Source organism: Bos indicus x Bos taurus, chromosome 5 (genome assembly GCF_003369695.1).
Source record: "Bos indicus x Bos taurus breed Angus x Brahman F1 hybrid chromosome 5, Bos_hybrid_MaternalHap_v2.0, whole genome shotgun sequence".
Lineage (NCBI taxonomy): Eukaryota > Metazoa > Chordata > Mammalia > Artiodactyla > Bovidae > Bos > Bos indicus x Bos taurus.
In genome coordinates, this window is record NC_040080.1 from 50,415,136 (window position 1) to 50,438,456 (window position 23,321).

Below are 23,321 nucleotides of genomic sequence, written 5' to 3' on the forward strand. Positions count from 1 at the left end.
TTATGAAGCTGAATTCTAGAGCATGTAGGTACTTTACTTGGCTTTTTGGTTGAAACTGTATTGTTTATCATAAAGAACATATGCTTTCCTACATCAAGCATAGAAACAGTCAGTTCACTTGACTGCAAATTCAGCTACAGTGTGTTAGAATTTAAATCAAGCAGAGTCTGTGACTCTCTTTTCTTCTCTCCAAAAATCCATCTTGTCTACACTGAAATTATCCGACAAAACACTGGGGCTACTGGGAAATCTACTCTGAAAGAGATCAAATTGTAAATCTAGGTGCAACCGACAACAACATTGTTTAGCAGTGAACAAAATGTTAAAAACAGCAATTCCTGCAGAGGCCAGTCCCAGGATGTGCTTGGGTGAGAATGTCACTTTGGCTGGTGAGGAGGTGAAGGGCTCGGCTACATCCCTTAAAAACAAAACCGAAGAAAAGCTTCAGCACCCCCTTCCACAGCAGTTCACAGGGGGATGCTGGCGTCGGCTCTAGGGGCAGCTGCCTGTTCGCCTGGTAGGAGAAGGTGGGAGTGAGGAGCAGGAGGTGCAGGAACCCCGGGCGGAAGCTGGACACACTCAGATTGGTGGAGGGTAAAGAAATACATGATTTGCATTCTGTATTCCCAGTCTTAGTGGACACATTTCATCAAGCAAATTTAACTTCATTTTGTGATTAAAATGAAAGCAGTGCTCCCTCCCCTGAAATCTGAATCTCCAACAACTCTGCTTGAGATCTGATTAATATTTGGTAGAGAGCTTCCTTTCTTGGGAAGTTATTTTCTTACCAGCCCTTTTCTGACATTGCAATTTAAAAAAGTATTGGTTATGTAAGTCACTTACAGATTTTTTTTTTTTTTTTTTCATTCCGTAATAGGAACTGCTGGGGCCACATCTGAATCAAGGGCACCTGTAAGCCAAAAATTAAATCTTCGCTAACTTAAAATTACTTTAGGCTCTGAAAACCCTTTTATATGCCAAGATGGTTCCCATAGCAGACAGGCCTGTGTTGTTTGTTTTGTGTGAAAGTGAATGATAAAAGATCCATGAAATCGACACAGAAAGCCAGAACAGCAGAAAGAACTGAGGGCTCTCCATCATTGCGGCTTCTACCCTCTGCTGACTTGTGGAACAATGCGCGCTACACATCCAACTGCAGATCCAACACAGCTGTGCATTTCATTAGATGAAGAGCACTAGTGACGCAAGTAAATAATTAACTTATTCTGGTCCGCTGACTGTGCTTATGAGACCAGTCATAGCTGACAGATTTTAATACGAGTTAACACAAAGAAACCATAATGAGCTTAGGAGTTAAAACAAAATATTTAGACAGGATTTGATGATCTCGAATCTCAAATGAGACAGATGATTTTTTTAAACTTTGTATTTTACTGAATTCATTAGGCGGTGGGGGAGAGAGTTCTCGATCTTAGAACCAGACTTTTCTTTCTTTTTTTTTTTTTTTAAAGGTATTTCTGTTTCAGAATTATTCAAATCTTTAATCAAAGCAGAAAGGTTTTTTTTTTTCCTCTTATTTTTCAAATGAAAAATTAAAACTTTGGCTTCTCCAGGAACAGAGGCATAAAAATCTCCTCCGATATTTACAACTCTTTAAAGTTACTCTCCTTTAATACTAGTTTAAAAATGTAAATGATATGCAGTACGCTTCAGTGTGTTAACACTCTCCTGGATCCTTGAAAAGAGGATGGACTACAAATAAACCATATCTAATGGAAGCTGTTGTGAAACAATTACTGATTCATACCTTAAATGCTTACGCAGCATTTCAGATTTTAAAATAAAATTTCATCCCCTGGCTCATGCTGGTGTCTCAACCCCATTGTTTATAGCACAACTGCCTGGCAGTGAAATACAAATACACTAGTTTAACAGGCCTGGAACACTTAACACACTCACAGGGGCCAAGTGGGAATTAGACCACAGATGACACTACAGAACTTTTAACAGATGGAAACAGACAAGAGGGAGAAACTGGAACACAGAAAGTTAGAGCAGAAAAAGTCTACAGATACCCAGTCAATAAAATATTATTCCATCACCATCCATCTTAACATCAAGTTGTAAAGGTGAAGAACTTAGGGAGTCTCAAGAAGCTACAAGTCCGACTGCCACGCCACACGGCAAAGGCAAGTCTGGGGACCCGCTGTCACGGCTCTCTATGTCACGGTCCAGATAGTGGAGGCTCTTACACCGATTTGTTGTTTCTATTTCTGTGCCTTGCAGAACACCACATAAATCATTTTAAGAACAGGTTTACCCAGCAAAATTCCAGTTAATCTGACAAATCACTCTTAGAAAGTATTTCTAATTATAAACAGCAACTGAGTTGTTCAAAAGTCATTTGTAGATTAAAAAAAAAAAAAAAAACTAGTCTTAATGTAATGGATCCATTTCAATCCAAACGGGGGTGGTGGCAGGGGGGAAAGAAAAGGTAAGAAAGTAAGAAAAAAGATATGGAAAAAATACTAAAGCATTACATTACCACACAGAGACAGAAAAGCAAGTAACAGCTGGCTAAAGACAAAAACTGAAATAACATCTTTAACTTGCTATTTTTGGTGTGACTTTAACGTGCTGAGAACCAACTAGCAAAGGGTTTTTCTCTTGTTGACAGCCTGGTCTCCCCTTAAGATCATATTCTGCTTCACTTTTTAATTTTTAAAAATTTTATGCAGCAAGTCTACCTTCTAAATATAAATACTTTCGGATTAAATTTACCATTTTCAGGTTGCTACATATTTTTACTCTTTCTTTTCTGAGAAAAAAAGAGAGAATCATTTTCCTCTATTAACAGGCTATGTGACAAGTGCTGTGATAGAGGTGGGAATATGAAGAGGTTTAAGACTTGGGTCCACTTCAGAGCTGCCCCGAGCAGAGTAGCCTAACTGAATGCTGACCACGAAAATACCTGGACCGGCTCAGCTCACCGCATTCTAATGCTCTAAGTGATGCAGAGCCGATCCTGCTGAAATAACACCGATCAGAGTCTACACTGCCAACTTTTACTCTCTGTGGGTACTGGTTAGACAAGGCTATTTATTCTGCACAGTTTCATACTCTGAGCACTAAGCAAAGGTGAAATGATGCTGCCATGCTTCTCTATTGGTCACAGTGCAGGAAGAGGCTTGGTGTTCGGGGAAGGTGTGATCACTGCCAAGCCCAGTATTAATGAGGTTCAGACATGGGGGCAGGGGGAGTGCCATCTATAAAAGGCTCATCACCCCTTGGACGCTGAGACCTGCGGAGGGCGGGGCATCGAGGAAGCAGGAGATCTTACTTTGTCTCTGTGCTATTCAACCGATATTGTTACCTGGCGGGTAAAGCACCGAGTTCCAGGCAGCCTTAGTTGTTTGGTCTTTGGAATGGGAATAATTAGCATCTATCTCAGGAGGAAATTGTATTACAAAAACAGATGAGCTAATGTCTGAGAGGTACTTTCAGGTCCTCAGAGAAAGGCGGCAGCTAAACACAAGGAATTATTATTATATAAGAAACCTAATTACTCTCAGCAGGAAGCAAACTAGCAAGGCAAAGAAGACCAACTTAATGAATGGATGGAAGGGGCAGATGCAGTGGCACTAACTGTGGCTTAAGAGGCTGAAAGGCAGCTCCCTCCACTGGGCCGTGCAGATCATTTCACGCGATCAGGACGGTGTCTCGTAATAACTTAGGACTTCACAGGACCGGGCTGCGGATTTCCAGGGCAGAGTAGCTTACTGCTGATGAATATGGTGCTAAATGGGGCCGAAGAAGCAGCAGGAATGCTTTCAAGTTCGAACTGTTCGTGTTCAATAAGAAGTGTTTCTACTTTGAACAAACTCATCTCGATAAGCCTTTACATATTCAGAAATGTAAATCTCTAAGTCGAAATGGGAAGGCTAACACAGGTGGTTACTCCTTTCTTCCTCTCCCCCTTTCCAGTTATTGAATTAACCTTCTTTTATTCTCCACACCACCACCTTAAATAATCCTGAGGGGGAGGGGAGGAGAAAAAAAAACTGTTGAATCATATTAGCTTTGTTCTGTTGTTGAATCGCTTCCAGATCTATCACATCACTTGCCATATCCCGGTTGACATAATTTTAATTCGGCTCTTCCTTACATGTTAACAGATAAATAATGCATAAGAAAACTTGATTAGCTTTCTTATTAAAACATCACTCTCAATGAGAGGAGGCGCTAGAAGACAATACAGTTTTTACACAGCTTTCCCATGAGCAGTTGAATGGTTTGATGTGATAAATTTGCATAGTCTGAAGCACACAAAGGGCTGATTAATTGAAACCCTTACAATGCTTCTGGAAGCAGCTATTGTAAAACAATAACCATAGGAACTTTACAAAATACACATGGCTGAATGTGTCGAGAGCTTAATAAAATGTGTTGAGGCTACACTATTTGGAAACAGAATTGGAGATTTTTATTCTGGGCCATAAAACACTAAAAACCCTAATTTCAAAGCTTTACTTGGATATTTACTAAAAGGTCAGAGGGTTACTGGCTAGCTACCGAAGACCAAAATTTGTTCTTCAAAAAGCAAATTAAATAAAATCTTCCTGAGGTGTCTATGTGGACAAAAATCACCTTGATTTCAAAGGTTAAAGAGTTGCCAGGATTTCTTTTTGGAAGGAAACTCTGAAGGACTGTCTGGTGTCATATACCTTATCTTGGGGCTCACGCTGTTAACTCCATCAGCCCCCTTCTCCCCTCCCACTGGAGTCTTTCATTCAAAAGGATCAAGCAAAGTAGGGAGCCAAAGACATCCAGACTTTGAAGCTTCAGACTAGCAGAGAGGATTTTAGACGGTTTCAAGTGTTACATGAGTACAAGGTATTATTATTATTACTCTAAGTCAAAGCCTTTTCATTCTCTCACTTTTAGAAAACATAAGATAGAAAACTGAAATGACAAGTGAAGGTCTGGAAAAAGCAAAGCTTTGCCCAGCCTTGCTTAACAAACTTTTTCTCTTGGATTTTTTGCCACAAGCAAATTTAAAATTTTTTACTTTCCACTGCCTCTTCATGCTTACTGTATACAGATTCTTTAATGTGTTGGGAAATCAGGGGAGACTTTCTTTTCTTCTAATAGACATTCAGTTAAAATCTAATAAATTAATTTAGCAGGTTGCTGAATAATTTTTATTAATGCAAAATGGAGGCAAGGGACCTTATCATGGAACTTTTGTTGAACAAGAGAGAGTCAAAGATGAATCTTCCAAACAATGTTATCCATAAAGGTGTAATCCCTATGAACCAAAGATAGATAAGCTGAATCAGCCTGTAGAAAAAAACTGCACTTTGATAAGACTGTATTTCTATTTTAAAACAAAGGTTGACTTCACTCCACTTAAACTGGCTGTTTGAGGATTTAGGGGGCGATGCTGAGGAGGGTATGCCATTATCTCAGATTTGCAGTTATTAAAAAGCTTCTGTTTGCCAGGACAAACACTCTTGCTCAAATACAGTTTTTCCTCTCCTTTGGAATACTGTTTGGTGTTGCTGCCGATTCTGTGATCTCCAGGACCTTTGTTGGAGGTGCTAATCCTTTTTCACATGAGAGACTGAGAAATGTTCTCTGAGAGAAGTGATATATTGCTTTTTTCCCCTACATCAAAGGAGTCCACTTTTTCCTCCCTCATTGTGAATGGCAGCAAAAGTCAGAGGAAATCTGGAAATATAATAATTTGGTTTCCTGAGGACTGAAATGAAATTTAACTTGGGAATTCCTTAGGCTGACAGGTAATTTTTGTTAAAGGATTAAACAATAAAACAAGCAAACAAAAACCCAACTGAGCAGGAAATCTGCTCACCCTTCTAATAAATGCACTGACCATCACAGAAAGCAAGGCTCAAGATACAAATGTGTGCCCTTGATGAACCTTGTTCATATAGAACCTATGCCAAAGTTCAAGAGGCTTATACACATTATTTTGACTTTAATAAAAACTCTAGTTCCAAACATGACTCCAACCAGCACTCTATGTGAATGCCCCTTCCTATCTTTGTGTGCTGTGCTTAGTCGCTCAGTCATGTCCAACTCACTGTGACCCTATGGACTGAAGCTCGCCAGGCTCCTCTGTCCATGGGGATTCTCCAGACAAGAATACCAGAGTGGGTTGCCATGCCCTCCCAGGGCATCTTCCCAACCCAGGGATCGGACCCAGGTCTCCCGCATTGCAGGCAGATCCTTTACCATCTGAGCCACCAGGAAGCCCCTTCCTGTCTTTAACTCTTATCTATAAATTTGATCAAGGAAGAATGTGAAGAGAAAACACGAAGAACATTCCAGACCCATGTCTGCTCTACTTTCCCCTGTGGAGCATCATTATGCATCTATTATACAGGTCATAGCTTCACTATGAAGTACCCGGATGTTGAGAACACTTGGGAAAGGAGATCAAGACTTTGGGGTCCTAATATTTTCCCACCACCACCAGAATTTAAAATTAAAGTAAGCTTTCCTTCCTTCATAAACAAACATACAACAAATTCATAACTTTGCTGTACAGGTTATTACTAACTCATCTCACCTTCCCCAATAGTTTGCATATTACTAAAAGGATGAACTGTTCTAGAGATCTCTGACCAAGGGCCAGTTCCTTTGAGGGGGAGCTCATTCACTAAGCATTTACTGATGAGATGCACAATGAACCTCACAAAGACCCAGAGGATGATGTACTTCATTAAAAGTCTTTGCATTTCTCATTGGAAAACTCTATTGGAATTCCCTTATCTAAAAAGTGTGTTGTGTATTTTAGGGGGAGAATAGATACATGTATATGTATGGCCCAGTCCCTTTGCTGTCCACCTGACACTATTACAGCTTTGTTAGTCAGCTATAATCCAATACAAAGTAAAAAGTTTAAAAAGGAAACAAGAAGAGTGTTGTGAGTGAATCCTGGCTGCTTCGCGTTAATTCCCTCTTCTTTATGGAATCCTTTCTCTCTCCTCCACGCTTGGCTCTCTCTGCTTGGTCCTCCTCTGTTGTCCAGGTCACAGGAAGTGCTGCTGCTGACTGGGTCTGCCACATTTTAAACAGCTACTGATCAAATACTTTCACTTCTCCAGCCGGCCTTCTCTGTCCAATCAATTGCATTCAAGCTTTGCTTATCACAGAGCACTTATGTTGAACCCAGCTAGTTAGAACTGATTTTTCTGTCCCAGTTCACCCACGTACTGTGGCCTCTTCGACCTTCTTCTTGAGTTTTTATAACACAGAGCTTGTAACTACCACTGTTTAGCTACCTCTTTAGCTGTGTTTCTTTTAGCTACTAATTATCCCACCACCTTTGAAGTGATCAGGCTGGAGCAGGATAGACACTCATGTTCTGTAAAACTAAATTTTCAAGTCTGTTAGAGAGGATATTTTCAGAGGCATTAGGTACAGAAATGCCATCTACACAGTGTGTGTATACAAAAAAAGACTTCCTAATTCCTAATAACAACTTTGTCAAGGTAAACTTTCACCAAAAGACAAAAATGAGGCCATCTGCAGGGCCACATTGCTTTTTAAACACCAAGACTAACAAATTTAATGCTCTAAATGGAGGGGGTGAGAGAGGTGAGCATAAAGATGACCTATGTCAAAGCAATCTTTACTTTTTCTCATAGAGAACACACTTGTGTCAGCTTGCAGGAGAGGCTACCAAAAAAAAACTTCCGAAAAAATTCTACATTTCAAGAGTAAAAGCTTAGTTCAACTAAGAGTTCTCTTATGCTGGTGTGCATCTAGACCAATACAGAAAGAAATCATTGTAGGAGACACCATATCACAACACTATGAAATTTTGGTCGGCTCACTTCATGACAGCCACAACACATAATGGACATTGTGGACTATTCTCCATTTCATTCACAGTTTATTCTCTCAGGCCTCATCCAGCTCCTCTCTGGGCCCCACGCTGAGGGCTGCGTGGCTTGCAAGGCTCCACGCAGATGCCACCAGCTGTGCCCACTGCACATGAACATTCAAGTCAGCTCCCTCCAGCCCTGTCCAGGTCACTGCCCTCAAGGGCCCTCCTGGCTCTAACCACCACATCGAGCCAGACAAACCAGGAGAGTGGACAAAGGAGAGGACAAAGAGAGTGGACAAAGCAAACAAAAAATCTTCTTTGTCTTCTACATAGGCTGACTCTTGACAGATTTAGAAATTTTAACCAAACACTGTCTTCTGGCCAGGCTACTGGGCCAATGAGTTTTACAATGAGTTGATTTTAGAAAGACAGGAATACCTGGTAACATAGCTCTGTGTCAGAAGTATATCTTAATATGGGGGATCGTCAGGCATTTCGGGAATGAGGTATGTGAGGATAGTATTTCCTTTGGACTGGTGGCTGAGGAGTGCTATGTAAAGCTGCTTGTCCAGGATGAAAGGGAATTTTGCATCTCCTCAAGGAAATACTAGAATTAATATTTAAATAGGTAATATTAAATATAATATTAAGAAAAACTAGAATTCTGTCTCAGGAAAAGGCTGCGTCTTCTTCAAGGGAAAATTCCAGGGAATATAGCAACCTTGGCTTCCCAGGTGTGGTGGTGGCGGTGGCGGTTTAGTGGCTCAGTTGTGTCAGACCCTGTGACCTCACACACGGTGGCCGACCGACCAGGCTCTTCTCTCCATGGGATTTCCCAGGCAAGAATACGGGAGTGGGTTGCCATTTCCTTCTCCAGGGGATCTTCCTGTCCCGGGGATTGAACTCAGAGCTCCTGCATCGCAGGCAGATTCTTTACCACTGTGCCACCTGGGAAGCTGAGGCTTCCCCCGTAGGTCAGCAAGTAAAAGACTGAGCACACACATACATGGCAACCTTGGGGACAGAGTCGTAATGGGATACCAAGAGAGGACACCTTACCTGGTACAGAATGGGCAATGCACTTGGAATCAGAAATCTGGATCTGAACTGACTCTGCCAGCACTAAGCTGTAGGAGGCAGGCCACTCACGACTCTGACCCTCAATTTCCTGATCTGGATAGTAGGAACAATGATACCAACTAGAACTGTAAAGGTTAAAGGATGGAATATAGATGAAAATGCTCATAAACTATTAATCACAAAAGGAAAGACACTGAAAGTTTGCATGCAGGTGACTCCCAAATTTTATCTCTAGTACCAACCTCCCCCCGGAGCACCAGACTCTATCCAAGTGCCTACTCAACCTTTTCACTTGGGAATCTAATGTGCATCTCAGACCAGAGAACCAAATTCAACTCCTGCTGCTGCTAAGTTGCTTCAGTCGTGTTCGACTCTGTGGGACCCCATGGACGGCAGCCTACCAGGCTCCTCTGTCCACGGGGTTTTCCAGACAAGAGTACTGGAGTGGGGTGCCGTTGCCTTCTCCGAACTCAACTCCTGCCCCGGCCTAACTCCAAAAAACTGTTCCTTCCCGGTCCTCCCTTTCTTGATAGACCGCCTTGCCAGCGGCTCAGGCCACAGACCTCACCCTCAGTTCCTGTCTTTTCCATCTCCAGCACCTCAGCCATCAGCAAGTCCTGCTGGCTCTAATTCCAGAGCACACCCAGAATGCATCACTTCTCTCCTGTTCTCCACTACTGCCCTTGTTCAAGTCACCATCCCCTCCTGCCTGGACCACTGCCACCACCTCTGGGCTTCTCTGCCTGCTCCCCTCCAATCTACTCTCCATGGGGAACCCAGGTTGATTTCTTAAAACGGTAATTCCATCTTGTCACTCCTTTGCTTACAGTCGCTACCCAACAGGCCTGCTGGTTCCCAGTATATTAGAATGAAGTCCAAATCCCTTCCTTTTGCCCACATGACCCTGTACGCTGTGCCCCATCCTTTTTCTCTCACTGTCTCAAACTGTGTTCCTGCTCAGGCACATGTCTGGCCAGACTGCCCTTGTGTGTCTTCTCTGATTGTACCAAGCTCACTCATGCCTCAGGGCTGGTGAACTTAACTCTCCCAGACCCTTGCGTCCCTGGCTTCTTTTCATCCTCCAGGTCTCAGTTCAAGTCCGCTTTCTCCAAGAGGCCGACCTTAACCATCAACCACAGGGCAGCCCTCTCTTCCTGAAAACCAGTCACTTTTGCATTAGTCTTCCTGTGTCACACTGATCACTACCTTAAATTATTGTTTGTATTTTTGTTTACTTTTTTTCTGTTTTCTTCCCCAAGAAAACATAAATCCCAGGAAAGCAGAGACTGTCAGTATTTACCACTGTTATTTCTAATATTGAGAACCGGGCCTGGTACATAGTGAGAGCTTGAGAAATGGATCGATTAATAATATAAGCACTTGAGATGATCCTCCATTATATCAAGTTCAATGAGACACAAAGTTGCTTTGTGATTGGTGCCATCCTTTACCAGGCTTAAAACCAGTCACTATGGCCTCCTGACTCTTCTTGGCTCTATTCCTGTAGGTCAACAGGTTTTCACTCTTTACTGCTGCTCCCCATTTTTTCTTTCACAGGAAAAACAAAATCTTCATCACAGCCCTCCAAGTCCAAACCACACCTAGCCTGTCTCCCTTTCCTGCCCAGCCTGCGACAGCAGACCTTCCAGCGGTCACCTCTCCTGACTGTGGCCATGGACCAGGCACTGCCTGTTTCACACACATCATTCTGTTTAATCCTGGTAACAACTCCTAGGAAACCGTCTCTATTTCAAAGGGATAAAACTGGTCACTTGGCACTCAGGACCTTTATCTCTTTACTATACTTTTTCTCAACCTGAAGGCTTTCTTTAAATGCTGAACAGAGGTAACCTCGAAAAAAAGGGGAAAGTGTGCATTCAGTAAGCCCACAGGGCAGGGCAGGGGTACTGGGTGTACATTACAGGCAAGTGCACTCAGGTTCCATATAAGAGAACCATAGCCTCAGAAAGCTGCAAGAGGCTCCCTTCACAGGTCACAGGCAAAGAGGAACAGCATCTGTAAAATGTAATCTAAAAGAAATTCTTATTCTAGGGAAGATAGATTTGGACCAGACTTCTTAAAAAGTGTTTTCAAATGCTGAGTTTTATCCCTATCTACAACAACCTCACAACTTCCCTATCACGAATGGTCTTCACCATTTAGTTTAGTATGAACTGTATGCAATCCATTGTATTCATCTTTTTGCCAATTACTCAGGAACACTAGCCAAGGGCTGAGTTTCCTTGCTACCTCTCAAAGAGCCAACATGATTTTGAGCCCACGGCAGGGATTTAAATATGACCAAATAGATTTCTCTGGGCTGTCAAGGCAGATTTTTATTGAAGCTCAGGGTGCATCTCCGGGTGGGTATGTGCATTTAGCTATTTTGGTTGAAAAGCTTTAGTGGGCTTCTGTGGTCAGTTAGGGAGAGGGCAATGGCACCCCACTCCAGTACTTTTGCCTAGAAAATCCCATGCACGGAGGAGCCTGGTAGGCTGCAGTCCATGGGGTCGCTAGAGTCAGAAACAACTGAGCGACTTCACTTTCACTTTTCACTTTCATGCATTGGAAAAGGAAATGGCAATCCACTCCAGTGTTCTTGCCTGGAGAATCCCAGAGACGGGGAAGCCTGGTGGGCTGCCGTCCATTGGGTCACACAGAGTCGGACACAACTGAAGCGACTTAGCAGCAGCAGTGGTCAGTTAGGGCTGGGGAGCTATGAGTCCAGGGTGATGAAAACCCTGGTACCAGTCTGGATAAAAATAGGACATTTCATTTCTGATATTTACTGGGACAAATAAGTTACATTAATTTGGGGAGGGAAGATTTTGGCTTGTTATATTTGTATGTTTGTGATACTTTATTTAATAAACTATTCCACAGACACATTGAACAGATACTGTATAATATGTAAAGTGCTGTGCAGGATGCTGGGTGGGGGTAGTTAAATTAGTAGGGCATGTTTTCCATCCTCAATAAATCTAAAATATACTTAAGTTAGCCCAACAAAGGGTTCTGATGTTTAACAATATATACAAGTGGTTTAACAAAACCATGATTATTTTTGAATCTTTATGATTTTACTATAAATGAAAAAACTTGAAAAAATAGGTTTCTGCCATTGTTGTGTCTCTGGTTTCAGAAGGGGGACATTCACAGAAAGGATAAACATGTCAGACTTTAGTTATAATAATGATCCAGGAAAAAGATATGCTATTCTCAGATAAGAGTTGCCAAACTGTGATGAATACCTTTCTGATAATCATTAGCATTTATGTCATAATTCTGATTATATGAACTTTAAACCTTTTTTAAGTTAGTTTTCAATCTCAGAAATGCTTACATCAGACAACAAAAACAAGGCACCTTGGAGGCAAGGCTCTGATTAGCAGATAAAAGGTGTTCTAAAAACTCTTCTCACCTTTTACTAAAATAACTTTAATTTCAGTTCTATATGCTGCAGTGAAAAAAATTCACACACTTAGCATTTTTGTGTTGAACATTCTTAAATAATAGATACGTGGATTTCCAGGAAAACAGGGAAGAAGAAACATGTCTATCTCTACTCCTTCTCTGAACCTCACTAACAAGACAGTTGACAAAATTAAGGTATAAGCCTATAAGGAAAAAGAATGGGCAAGAGAGAACTATACAATTTTGAAAGCTGATGAACAGAGGAAAGAACACTAAGTGACTTAAGAGAAGGAGAAAATTACACCTGAAAAAGGTTTTCATTCCAATCCCAAAGAAAGGCAATGCCAAAGAATGGTCAAACTACCGCACAATTGCACTCATCTCACACGCTAGCAAAGTAATGCTCAAAATTTTTGAAGCCAGGCTTCAACCAGTATGTGAACAGTGAACTTCCAGATGTTCAAGCTGGGTTCAGAAAAGGCAGAGGAACCAGAGATCAAGTTGCCAACATCTGTTGGATCATAGAAAAAGCAAGAGGGTTCCCAAAACACATTTTCTTCTGTTTTATTGACTATGCCAAAGCCTTTGACTGTGTGGATCACAACAAACTGTGGAAAATTCTTAAAGAGATGGGAATACCAGACCACCTTACTTGCCTCCCGAGAAATCTATATACAAGTCAAGAAGCAACAATTAGAGCCGGACATGGAACAAGGAACTGGTTCCAAATTGGGAAAGTAGTCCATCAAGGCTATATATTGTCACCCTGCTTATTTAACTTCTATGCAAAGTACATCATGCGAAATGCTGGGCTGGATGAAGCACAAGCTGGAATTAAGATTGTCAGGAGAAACATCAATAACCTCAGATATGCAGATGACATTCCCCTTATGGCAGAAAGTAAAGAGGAACTGAACAGCCTCTTGATGAAAGTGAAAGAGGAGAGTGAAAAAGCTGGCTTAAAATTCAACATTACAAAAACTAAGATCATGGCATCTGGTCCCATCACTTCATAGCAAATAGATGGGGAAACAAGAGACTTTATTTTGGGGGACTCCAACATCGCTGCTGATGGTGACTGCAGCCATGAAATTAAAAGACACTTACTCCTTGGAAGAAAAGTTATGACCAACCTAGACAGCATATTAAAAAGCAGAGACATTACTTTGCTGACAAAGGTCTGTCTAGTCAAAGCTATGGTTTTTTCCAGTAGTCATGTATAGATGTGAGAGTTGGACCTTAAAGAAAGCTGAATGCTGAAGAATTGATGCTTTTGAACTGTGATGTTGGAGAAGACTCTTGAGAGTCCCTTGGACTGCAAGGAGATCCAACCAGTCCATCCTAAAGGAAGTCAGTCCTGAATATTCATTGGAAGGACTGATGCTGAAGCTGAAACTCCAATACTTTGGCCACCTGATGTGAAGAACTGACTCATTGGAAAAGACCCTGATGCTGGGAAAGACTGAAGGAGGGAGAAGAAGGGGACGACAGAGGACTAGATGGTTGGATAGCATCACTGACTTGATGGACATGAGTTTGAGCAAATTCTGGGAGTTGGTGATGGACAGGCCTGGCATGCTATAGTCCATGGGGTTGCAAAGAGTTGGACACAACTGAATGACTGACCTGAACTGAACCTGCACGGAGGCACAAGGAAGGGAACTGCCTCAGACCTCTCCACCGCTCCCGGGAAGGCTCAGGAAACAGACAAAAAGTGCTGTGAAAACAGGGTGAGGGGTGGGCCTGAGGGCAGTAGTACTGACTCATAGGCTCCCTGTCCACCGGCAACCCCGGTGGGCTCTGTATTTAAAATGCATCTCACTCATTGCAACCCCATGGACTGTACCTGCCAGGCTCCTCTGTCCACAGAATTCTCCAGGCAAGAATACTGGAATGGGTCGCCATTTCCTCCTCCAGGGATCGAACCAGGGATAGAATATGGCAGGAAGATTCTTTACTGTCTAAGCAGTAAGCCCAGCGAAGCCCACCACTTCCCCCACTCACCACCAACTCTCACCTGGGCTGTTAAAACTGCCTTTGAACTGGAATCGGGGCTCCCTCACTTGCCCCATACAGTCTGTTTTCATGGGGGCCAAAGGAAGTCCCATCGTATTTCTCGTTTGCTCAGACCCCTCGGGTGGCATCTCTCTCCCTCAGGGTAAAGCTGAAGTTCACAGAGTGACCAGGGAGGCCTCATCTCTGACTGCCTCCGCTCCAGCCCGCACTGGCTCCTGGCTGGGCCTCCACACACCAGGCTGAGCGCAGCCTCAGACCTCCCTTTTTTGGAAGAGGGTTTGCGCCCTTCCTTCTCTCAGGACTATACTCAGTCATCTTCTCAGTAAGGCACTGCTCCTCAACCACTTTACTTACAATGTCATGAATAATCACTCCCCCTTGGCCTGCTTCCTGTTTTGCTCCCCTATCTCTTAGTTTTTTTCATCTCAGCACTTAGCATTATCTCTCTTGCCCACAGGAATGTAAGCTCCACATGGGCTGGGATCTTGTCTGTTCTGTTCACTGCGTATCAGCAGGACATGGAATAGTACCGGACACTTAAGAGATACATAACTAAGTCTTTGTAGAAATATATGTCTGTATAAGAAATCATCAGAACCTGAGTTTTTATTCTCTACCCTATACAGCCAAGAAACTACCTTCTACCCCCAAAAACCTACCCAAGAAAATGAACCAGAATGACCCATGACCCGGTGTGGGGTGTTGACACAGCTGAGGGTGGGGTAAGGATACAGAGGAATGAAATGAAAGCCTGTGCACTGGGCTCACAGCCTGCTGCCCCCATCTGGCTTCCAGAAGGTCAGCTGACAGATAAACCTTAAGCACTGCTCCTACCCACATTTCCAACTGCAACCTGAAATTGAACCGAATGGCACTCGCAAGAAATACGATTCACTGCTTGATCACCTACAATGACTTCCACCAGTCAACAGGTTCTATCCCTGGGACACAGACTTGACAACCATTCTTTAGGGTTCCAGGAGGCACTGCACATTAAAGAAAAGCTTCCAACAACAACCAGACTCTAAAACACACACGAGGAAAAGAAAGCTCTCAAGAAACAGAGATTACATTAGAAACAGAAAAAAACCCAAAAAAGAAAACAAAACCAAAAAAGTAAAGCTAAAAACTAAAAGAAAAGTTAAAATATATAAATACATATCTGTTATTATAAAATGGAAGAGTACAAATTTAAAACTATAATTGGAAATCAAAAATATAAATAGGTTAAAAGGATCTTGAAAATAAAACTGATCCAATCTCCTAGAAATAAAAATAAGAGAAAAGAATGGAGAGCAGGGAGAGAAAAGATAACAAAGCTAGAATATCAGTCTGGAAGAAATCTAACTAACAGGAAAACCAGAAAGGGCATGGGGAAAATGATGAAAAGGAAATTACCAACAACAAATATATGAAAATGTCCAAGAATTGAAGGAACTTAAACTTCCAGAATAAGAGGGTGTCTGATGTTCAAGGACAAGAAATGAGAAAAGAGTCTATGGAATTTCAGAATTCAAGAAAAGAAAACAGTAAAAGCTTCCAGGGGTGGGCAAAGAGGGAAGGATGGAAGGAGGAAAAGAGAGAGAAAAAGAACGCACTGACAAAGATCTGAAGAATGATGTTGCAATTCATATAAGTAAGATGGAATCTGGACAATAATGTAGCGATGGGATCAAAATCCTTAGGGAGAGCAATTTTTAAATCTAGAATTCTTTACTCAACCAAACTATATTTCAAGTATGAGGATAGAATATGTTCAGACATACACGAGCTCAAAAAAATGTACTTTACATGCACACTTTCTCAGCAACTTAATAGATGGACTATCCCACTACAGGGGTGGGAGGTGGGGTAGAGAGAGCAGTGACGGGAGAGCCAAGAAACAAGGGCTCAAAGCAGGCTGTCATAAATGATTACCATTCAGCAGGCTTAGAGTGCAGTGCATGGGCTGGGTCGCCCCTAAAATTCATATTACTGATGTTGAAGTTTTGGCCTCTAGAGCTGAGAGACAATAACTTCTCTTGTTTAGGTCACCTAAGTCTGTGGCATTTTATTTTAGCAGTCCAAGCAAACCAATACAGAGTGCTTCCCAACCTTTCTAAGAATGGGCACGCAAGATGAGCTGTAATGGTCTTGGCTTCCCCAGGCTCCGCCCTGCACTCCTCAGAGTTCCAAGGATTAACCTCTCAGTTTGCCTATTACAATTCTTAACACTTTCCTGGGAAGGTCTGGCTCAGAGAAGAACCATCATGGCTTGGAGGAGGACAAGTGGGGACACTACACAAGAAACCATCTGGGGAAAAAATGGTTCTAACAGACCACCGATCATGTGGAAAATTGTGCTGAGAGGCTATTGATGGTATAGAAGAATGGTAATAAAAATAAGGAAAATTAAGCAAAATTCTTAAATGAGATACAGATTAACTTCTGAAAAAATAAAGTTATATAACCAAAGAAATGTACTCAACAATCACTTGGTTTGGAAGCAAATATTTATGGCGCCAGATAATGCAATATAATTAAATAACTTAAAATTATGATAAATCTATGCAGGGAATGGAAGTTGGGAATAGGAAATGGAGGTAGCCAAGTGTAGGTCCTCCTACCTATCACAAGGCGAGATCAGCAAGCAATGTCTGCTGGTGAATCCGTCTGCAAACGGATGAATGAACACAGAGCTGCTTAAGAATATTATTTAGAAATACTAAGATGAAATTGAGGTGAAACTGCTTCAGGAAGCAGAATAAGAAGAAAGGAAAGGAAAGAAAACTATGTTTTTTACAAGGCACTCTTTTTTTGGTACTATTTGACCTTTTTAAGCCATGTGCATTTATTATTTAATAAAAATTATTTAAATAAAAATTATGTGAATGGTCCTTATACTCTGATAAAGCTTACATTATCTATTTTTTGTTTGTTTGCTGTTCCCCCCCCCCAATCTTTTCAATAAATCTAATGAAGTTGTAAGAGAAGAGAATATCAAGGGAATCTAGGCTAATCAGAAGGTTTTACCCTTGGATTAAAAGCCATCTGGAAAAAGAAAACTAGCAAGATAAACTCCTCACTACAAGTGAAAGGTCATCTGGACCCAGGAGGACTTCTTTCAGTTTCGTATAGAGATATTCTAGTCAAAGCTCCCTAAGACTGAAGAGATCTCTAAACTCTGCTGCGTTTCAGATCACTGCAAGTTGGAAACCACTTCTGTCAATGAACACTATCTGTAGTTTATTGACAGTTTGAAAAAATGCGAGAGCACAGACTTGATGACATTTTACCTCGAGGTCTGTATTCACAGGTACTTACTAACCAAGCATGGTTTTCATTCAGAAGTACTGCTTTGTTTCTACTGTAACATACACACACTCATATACAATGTACAGATTAAAATCTGGGTAAAAATCAATCCATCAAGAGCGGGGAACCTGTTCCTTTTCATATTCCCCGTACTTTCAATTCATTCATATATTCAACTGTTATCAATTATCTACTAAATATCTACTCTGAGAAAAGCTCTTATGAGAATCTAAGGACATAGTCCCTGTCCTCAAGCTTAGTGAAATGCAAACACAGTGGATAAGTACTGAAATGTACACTAGCCTTCAACTCTTTACACAGTAACTTTGATGGAACAAAGCACAAGGATTTGGGCTTCAACTGTGCACACTGATTCAGAATAGAGATGTCCTCTTATGGTGTGCATGCTTGTAAAACTTTTAGTGCCAACCAACATTTTATAAGAGGAGTATCAAGCTTTGCTCTTGTCCAGGAAATAGGTCAAGTAAAATAGATGCTGTTAACGAGGCTATGGTTACCCCAGAAAGACTTCGGAGTATATCTCAGAAAGTGTCAAGACCAACGGAGAAGGAGAAACAATCTCAATATAGAGAATCTGACTTTCACTGGTAAGCAATAGAAAATAATAGAACCTCAAGATCGGTTTTAAACTCAAAAGTTAAGACTTAGCATCTTACAGAACTGTATGAAGTAGAGGTATCAAATTCACAGTTACAGATGGAACCAATTCTGTTTCATAAAATATTGATAGGCTGAAATAATCTTGTGTCTGTTAACTGAACTAAAAAATGCTTCCAATGAAATAGCACCTTAGTCTGAAAAAGTTCCACTGATGGAATGACAACTAAGGCTAGATTCATTTGACCAAACACATTATAATATGTGATATACTTGCCTGGCAAAGCAATAGTCAGAATCATCAAGAATTTAATGTATAATTATCTTCAAACCAGTCAATTAAAAACAAGAAGATGGGATGGGGTAGGAGATGGGAGAGGGGTTCAGGAGAGAAGGAATAAAACAAACAACAAAAACAGGAAAATACCACACCAGCAATTTATAAGCACAAGTGAGATTCAAAGTTGAAGACTGAATGAGTAATAGCCAGTATTAATGATCACAGCTTTCACTTCTTGAGCACTTACTATGTGTCAGGCACAACCCTAACTGCTTAACAGTCAGGATAGCAAACAGGTTAGTTACAGAGCATGGACTCTGGAGCTAGGCTGCTAGGGCCTAAAAACCAGCTCTGCCACCAACTGGGGATGTGGCAACCTTCTAACCTCTCTGTGCCTTGACTTTCTCACCTATAAAGTGCAGATTGACCTCCCTCCTGGGACTGTGGAAGAAACAGATGAGCAATGTGCCAGGCACACTGAGTGCTACCCAAGTGTTAGCTGCTGTTGTTCTGAATACTACTGCATGGCAGACAGCTAAAACTCAAACACCAGGACAAACTTAAACTCTAGGTATATATTGACTAAAAGAGACTCTGTTGCTAAGTTAATCAGTAGTGACACAGTACCACATGTTCCTTGAAGATAAAAACAAAATAAAACCAACAATGAATGAAAACCCAGCACTGACCATCAGCAGAAATAGGCTTGCCAATGGGATCTGATGGAGAAGGAGCATCGAGGAGAAGGGTCACTGTGAGGTAGACAAAGCACTGCACTGGAGGCGGGGAAGACCACGGTTCTAACACCCGCTCAGCACCGAGCTGGGCACCTGTGACCGGCTGCTCACTGAGCAGGGCCTGAACTTCCTTTTGTGTTAAACAAAGGGGCAGATGACTCTGAGGTACCTTTTGGTGCTTACATCCTGATACTATGACCCAATAGAACATACAGCATTTTAAATAAACACCTTTCGTAAAAAATAGGTATTACTATTTATTTCTGAACAGCCACTTGTACTTTAGTAGGTACGTCATCTAGAACGTATTTATAATTTTGGGCTGAGCAGCTGCAGAATGAAATACATAGTATAGAGAAGCAACACTATGGTATACTGTCAGATGCCATTAAAATATAAACAGGTTAATCTTGGAAATAAAACAAGAATACTTTTGATAACATGGTTAATACTTTTTGTAACATACTGAATTTTTCTAACAGAGAATTATAAAGTAGTTCTTATATAATGTGGTTAATAAATACTACAGTTTTATTAAAAAAAAAAAGCTGAGAAACGATACAACTTACCTTTTTGACCATGACGACTGCTGAATTTGTCTCCAATCTCTGGACGCCTTGTCTGTCTCAGCAGCATTTTGATCAGAAAAGCATCTTCAGCATTTGAAGATATCATCACTTTTTCAATATACGAGTCTGTTGCCCCTTTGTAGCTAATATTAAGAGAAAGTCACTATAGCAGAGCTTTCAAGCCGCCCTTGGTGAACCTATTCTTCCAGGCATATTTCATGTAATACCTATCACAGAATATTCTGACATTCTCATTTCAGGTTCTGAAAAATGACTCTCCTCTTTCAAGAATAAATTAAAATGTGACAATTTCCCTTGGACAGTCCTAGTTTAAAGTGGTTAAACATTTATTATGAGGCAGGCACAATACAATTTAATCATTACCATACATGGTATTCACATACTGTTATTCCTTTATAGGAAATAAGAACTGAGGAAAACTTAGGAAGGTTAAGAACTTGCCCAGGACACATGACTCATACAAAGCAGACCTGGGATTTAAGCTGAAGCCTGTTACTCAACTCCATATTTTTAAATATTACTTTAATCTACTCAGCTTTTCCATTGGGAACTTTTTCACACACTTCACATCATCTGTCCTTCATTCAACAAACATTATTCAGAGTCTACTTGTGTCAGATCCTTACAGGCTCTGTACATACAGAGATTAAGAAGACATAGTTCCTGCCCCAAAGAAACTCACAACCAATGAAGGAAGAGAGAAAGGGAGATACAAGAAAGTTTTCTGGCATGGCGAGAGGGGTAATGGGAAAGGCCTGAGGAGGTGACAGTCAGTCCTGCCAGTGGTTGGTGGCAGGGAGAGGCAAGCTATCAAGGACTGCTTCCTGGAGGAGGAGACCCTAGAGTGGAGACGTGACCAGAGAGAAGGAAATTCCAGGCAGAGGGAGCAGCATGAGTAAATGCACAGAAGTCACATGGAATGTCTGGAGAATAACAGACAACTGACTAGAAATACGGGGGCTGGTGTGCCAAAGGGTGAGACTAAAGACATGTGCCAAGAGTCATGGATGGCTGTGTATTTATTATATTATCATTTCGTTCAGCCTTTATCCTGCAGGCGACATTGTCATTAGCAGTTTTATTCAATCTATTCAAGTTTTATTCTATTTACTCAAGAGAGTAGCAGATGAATAATTGAGGATAAAAAATAAATCACTCTAGCAGTAACAGAGCCTGAGACGTGTGGGGAGGTGCACGACTGGAGGCAGATGAGCAGGTACCAGGAACGATGAGTCCAGCAGGAGAAGCGGGCCAAACTCAGATAGCCACGCCTGTTACTGGGAAGTGAGAGAACCTCTGAGGAGACAGAACTGATAGCACTGACCAAATTAATGCGAGCAGCAGGTCATGCAAAGGAGTCAGGTGTATGCTGTAGGTGACTGGCTGGATGGCGGCACTACTCACTAAGAAACGGACCCAGAGGAAGTATGTCTGAGGCTGGGGTAGGTGAGGGGAGGATGACGGTTTGGGTCTGGGTTTGGGGACCCCGTTGTCCAAGAGTGGGTATGGAGCTGACATTGGGCAGATGTCTCTCTGGGAGTCACCAGCCAAAGGAGCTAACTTCTAATTTCCTCCATCCCTTCTTTTTAAAAATCTTTCATGTAACAGGACGTACGTGATGGGCACATCTTTGTACTGCGGCTGCTGGGGCACGTTACTTCCTTCCAGGGGAATCTGAGTCACTGTGGGCATGGACTTGTTTACAAGCACTTGCTTGTTTTCTACTTTCTCACCTGAGAGAGAGAGAAGAGCATTAGACAAGTCACTATCATCCGTGTGGAGGGCAAAGGTTATTGGAGAATAAAACCCCATGATTAGACCTGGTGCATGAAGTTCAGACGTGGAGGTAACAAAAAGAGTCCACATGGCTGGAATCAGAGTTCAACAGGGCTTGTGTGAAATTCTGCAAGCCCATCTGAAAATACCACATAGATTAAGATCACAGCATGTATAAAATTAAGATGCTGCTTTAGGGGACCACATGAATGATAGAAAATCCATCCACTTTAAAATATCTCCTAGGGTATCAGAATAGGTTTGGGCCATGTCACAGTGATTTCAGCTAGTAATGAGTCCCTACCAACTTAACTTGGACAATGAGAAAATATAAGCATTTCTTTGATTTTCCTGCTGTCCTCACCTTCACTTTGCACCTTTTTGCGGTAAGCACAGACACCAGCTACTACACTGCTGTCACTGCACTTGTTTTCCCTGCCATAGCACCTGGGGTGATATGGTTTTATAGGTTGTTATTTTTTTTCTGCCCTGTATACCAAACATTCAGACATACTGCTGAATACTTACCATAATTTAAAAGCATATACATTAAAAAAATGATTTTAAGGCTTTTACCTGGAGAACAAATACCATCTGCATCTAAAATCTCATGTCGCCAGATGGGTTTCCTTGTAGCAGCATCCAGCATGGGCCCCATCACTTTATCAAAAGTCTGATTGGTATATCGTTTCAAGGTGCATTTAGCATTTTTATATACAAGGCAACGCCCAAAACCTAAAATGAAATCAAAGTGGGTTCAGAACCACCAGCAATATGAAACTATGAAGTCAAAGATTTGTGTTATTCAACAAGCCACCCCACTCTACCTCCCTTCCCCTCCGAAGTGTTTGTCACTCAGTCGTGTCTAACTCAGTGATTCCATCGACTGTAGCCCACCAGGCTCCTCTGTCCATGGAACTCACCAGGCAAGAATACTGGAGTGGGTTGCCATTCCCTTCTCCAGGGGATCTTCCTAACCCAGGGATCAAACCCAGGTCTCCTGTGTTGCAGGCAGATTCTTTACCATCTGAGCCACCTGGGAAGCCCACAGAAACACACTCCACGTTTGCTCTACATTTAGATTATGAGAGCAGCCAAGCCAAATAACAATCTGATGACTTGAAGAACTGGCTCAAGATCTCTACCATATAAGCATATAAACACTGGAATCTCTACAATCATTTTCCAGCACAGAATATACCTTGTCAGGTTGGAGGAAGGTGAGAAAAACCTAAGAATATCACTATGATTCTTTAAGAGTGCAGAGCCATAGCATGTGAAAATTGGAAAGGGTCTTAGAGATCACCTGGCTTAATCCCTCTATCTTACAGGGGCCACGAGTGAGGGGCAGAAAAATTAAGTGGCCAAGGGCACTCAGCAACATGGTGGCTGAGTTGAGACAGAGCAAGTTCACTGATTAGCCCTCATTCTTCTCACATATCATTTTGTTGCAAAACGTTTGCTACTCTTCTCTGGAAAGTTTTCTTTTAGCTGATTTTAGCATTTAGAGGAAGTCTCAAACAAGCAAACAAAAACATTAATTTTTCTCCAGAGAAAAGAGAGAATAAAAAGAAGCAATCAAATGATATTAATGGGAGAGACAGTTCACCTTTGCCTTGAAGATTAGAGATTACTTTGATTACATTTTTATATTACATTTATCTAGTGGAGGAGGGAAAAGTGCTGGTACCAATTAACAA

The 23,321-nt window shown here is 41.6% G+C and overlaps 1 protein-coding gene across 1 annotated transcript in view; it reads right to left on the reverse strand.

The window, feature by feature from the left end:
- POLR3B (RNA polymerase III subunit B) overlaps nucleotides 1-23,321 on the reverse strand; it is a 115,773-nt gene that overhangs the window by 14,594 nt on the left and 77,858 nt on the right. The window contains exons 21-23 of the mRNA XM_027541892.1: nucleotides 22,198-22,356; nucleotides 21,461-21,578; nucleotides 19,825-19,967 (exon numbers count right to left, since the gene is read on the reverse strand). Of these exons, the coding sequence (XP_027397693.1) occupies nucleotides 19,825-19,967; nucleotides 21,461-21,578; nucleotides 22,198-22,356 (420 nt within the window). The remainder of the gene's footprint in view (nucleotides 1-19,824; nucleotides 19,968-21,460; nucleotides 21,579-22,197; nucleotides 22,357-23,321) is intronic.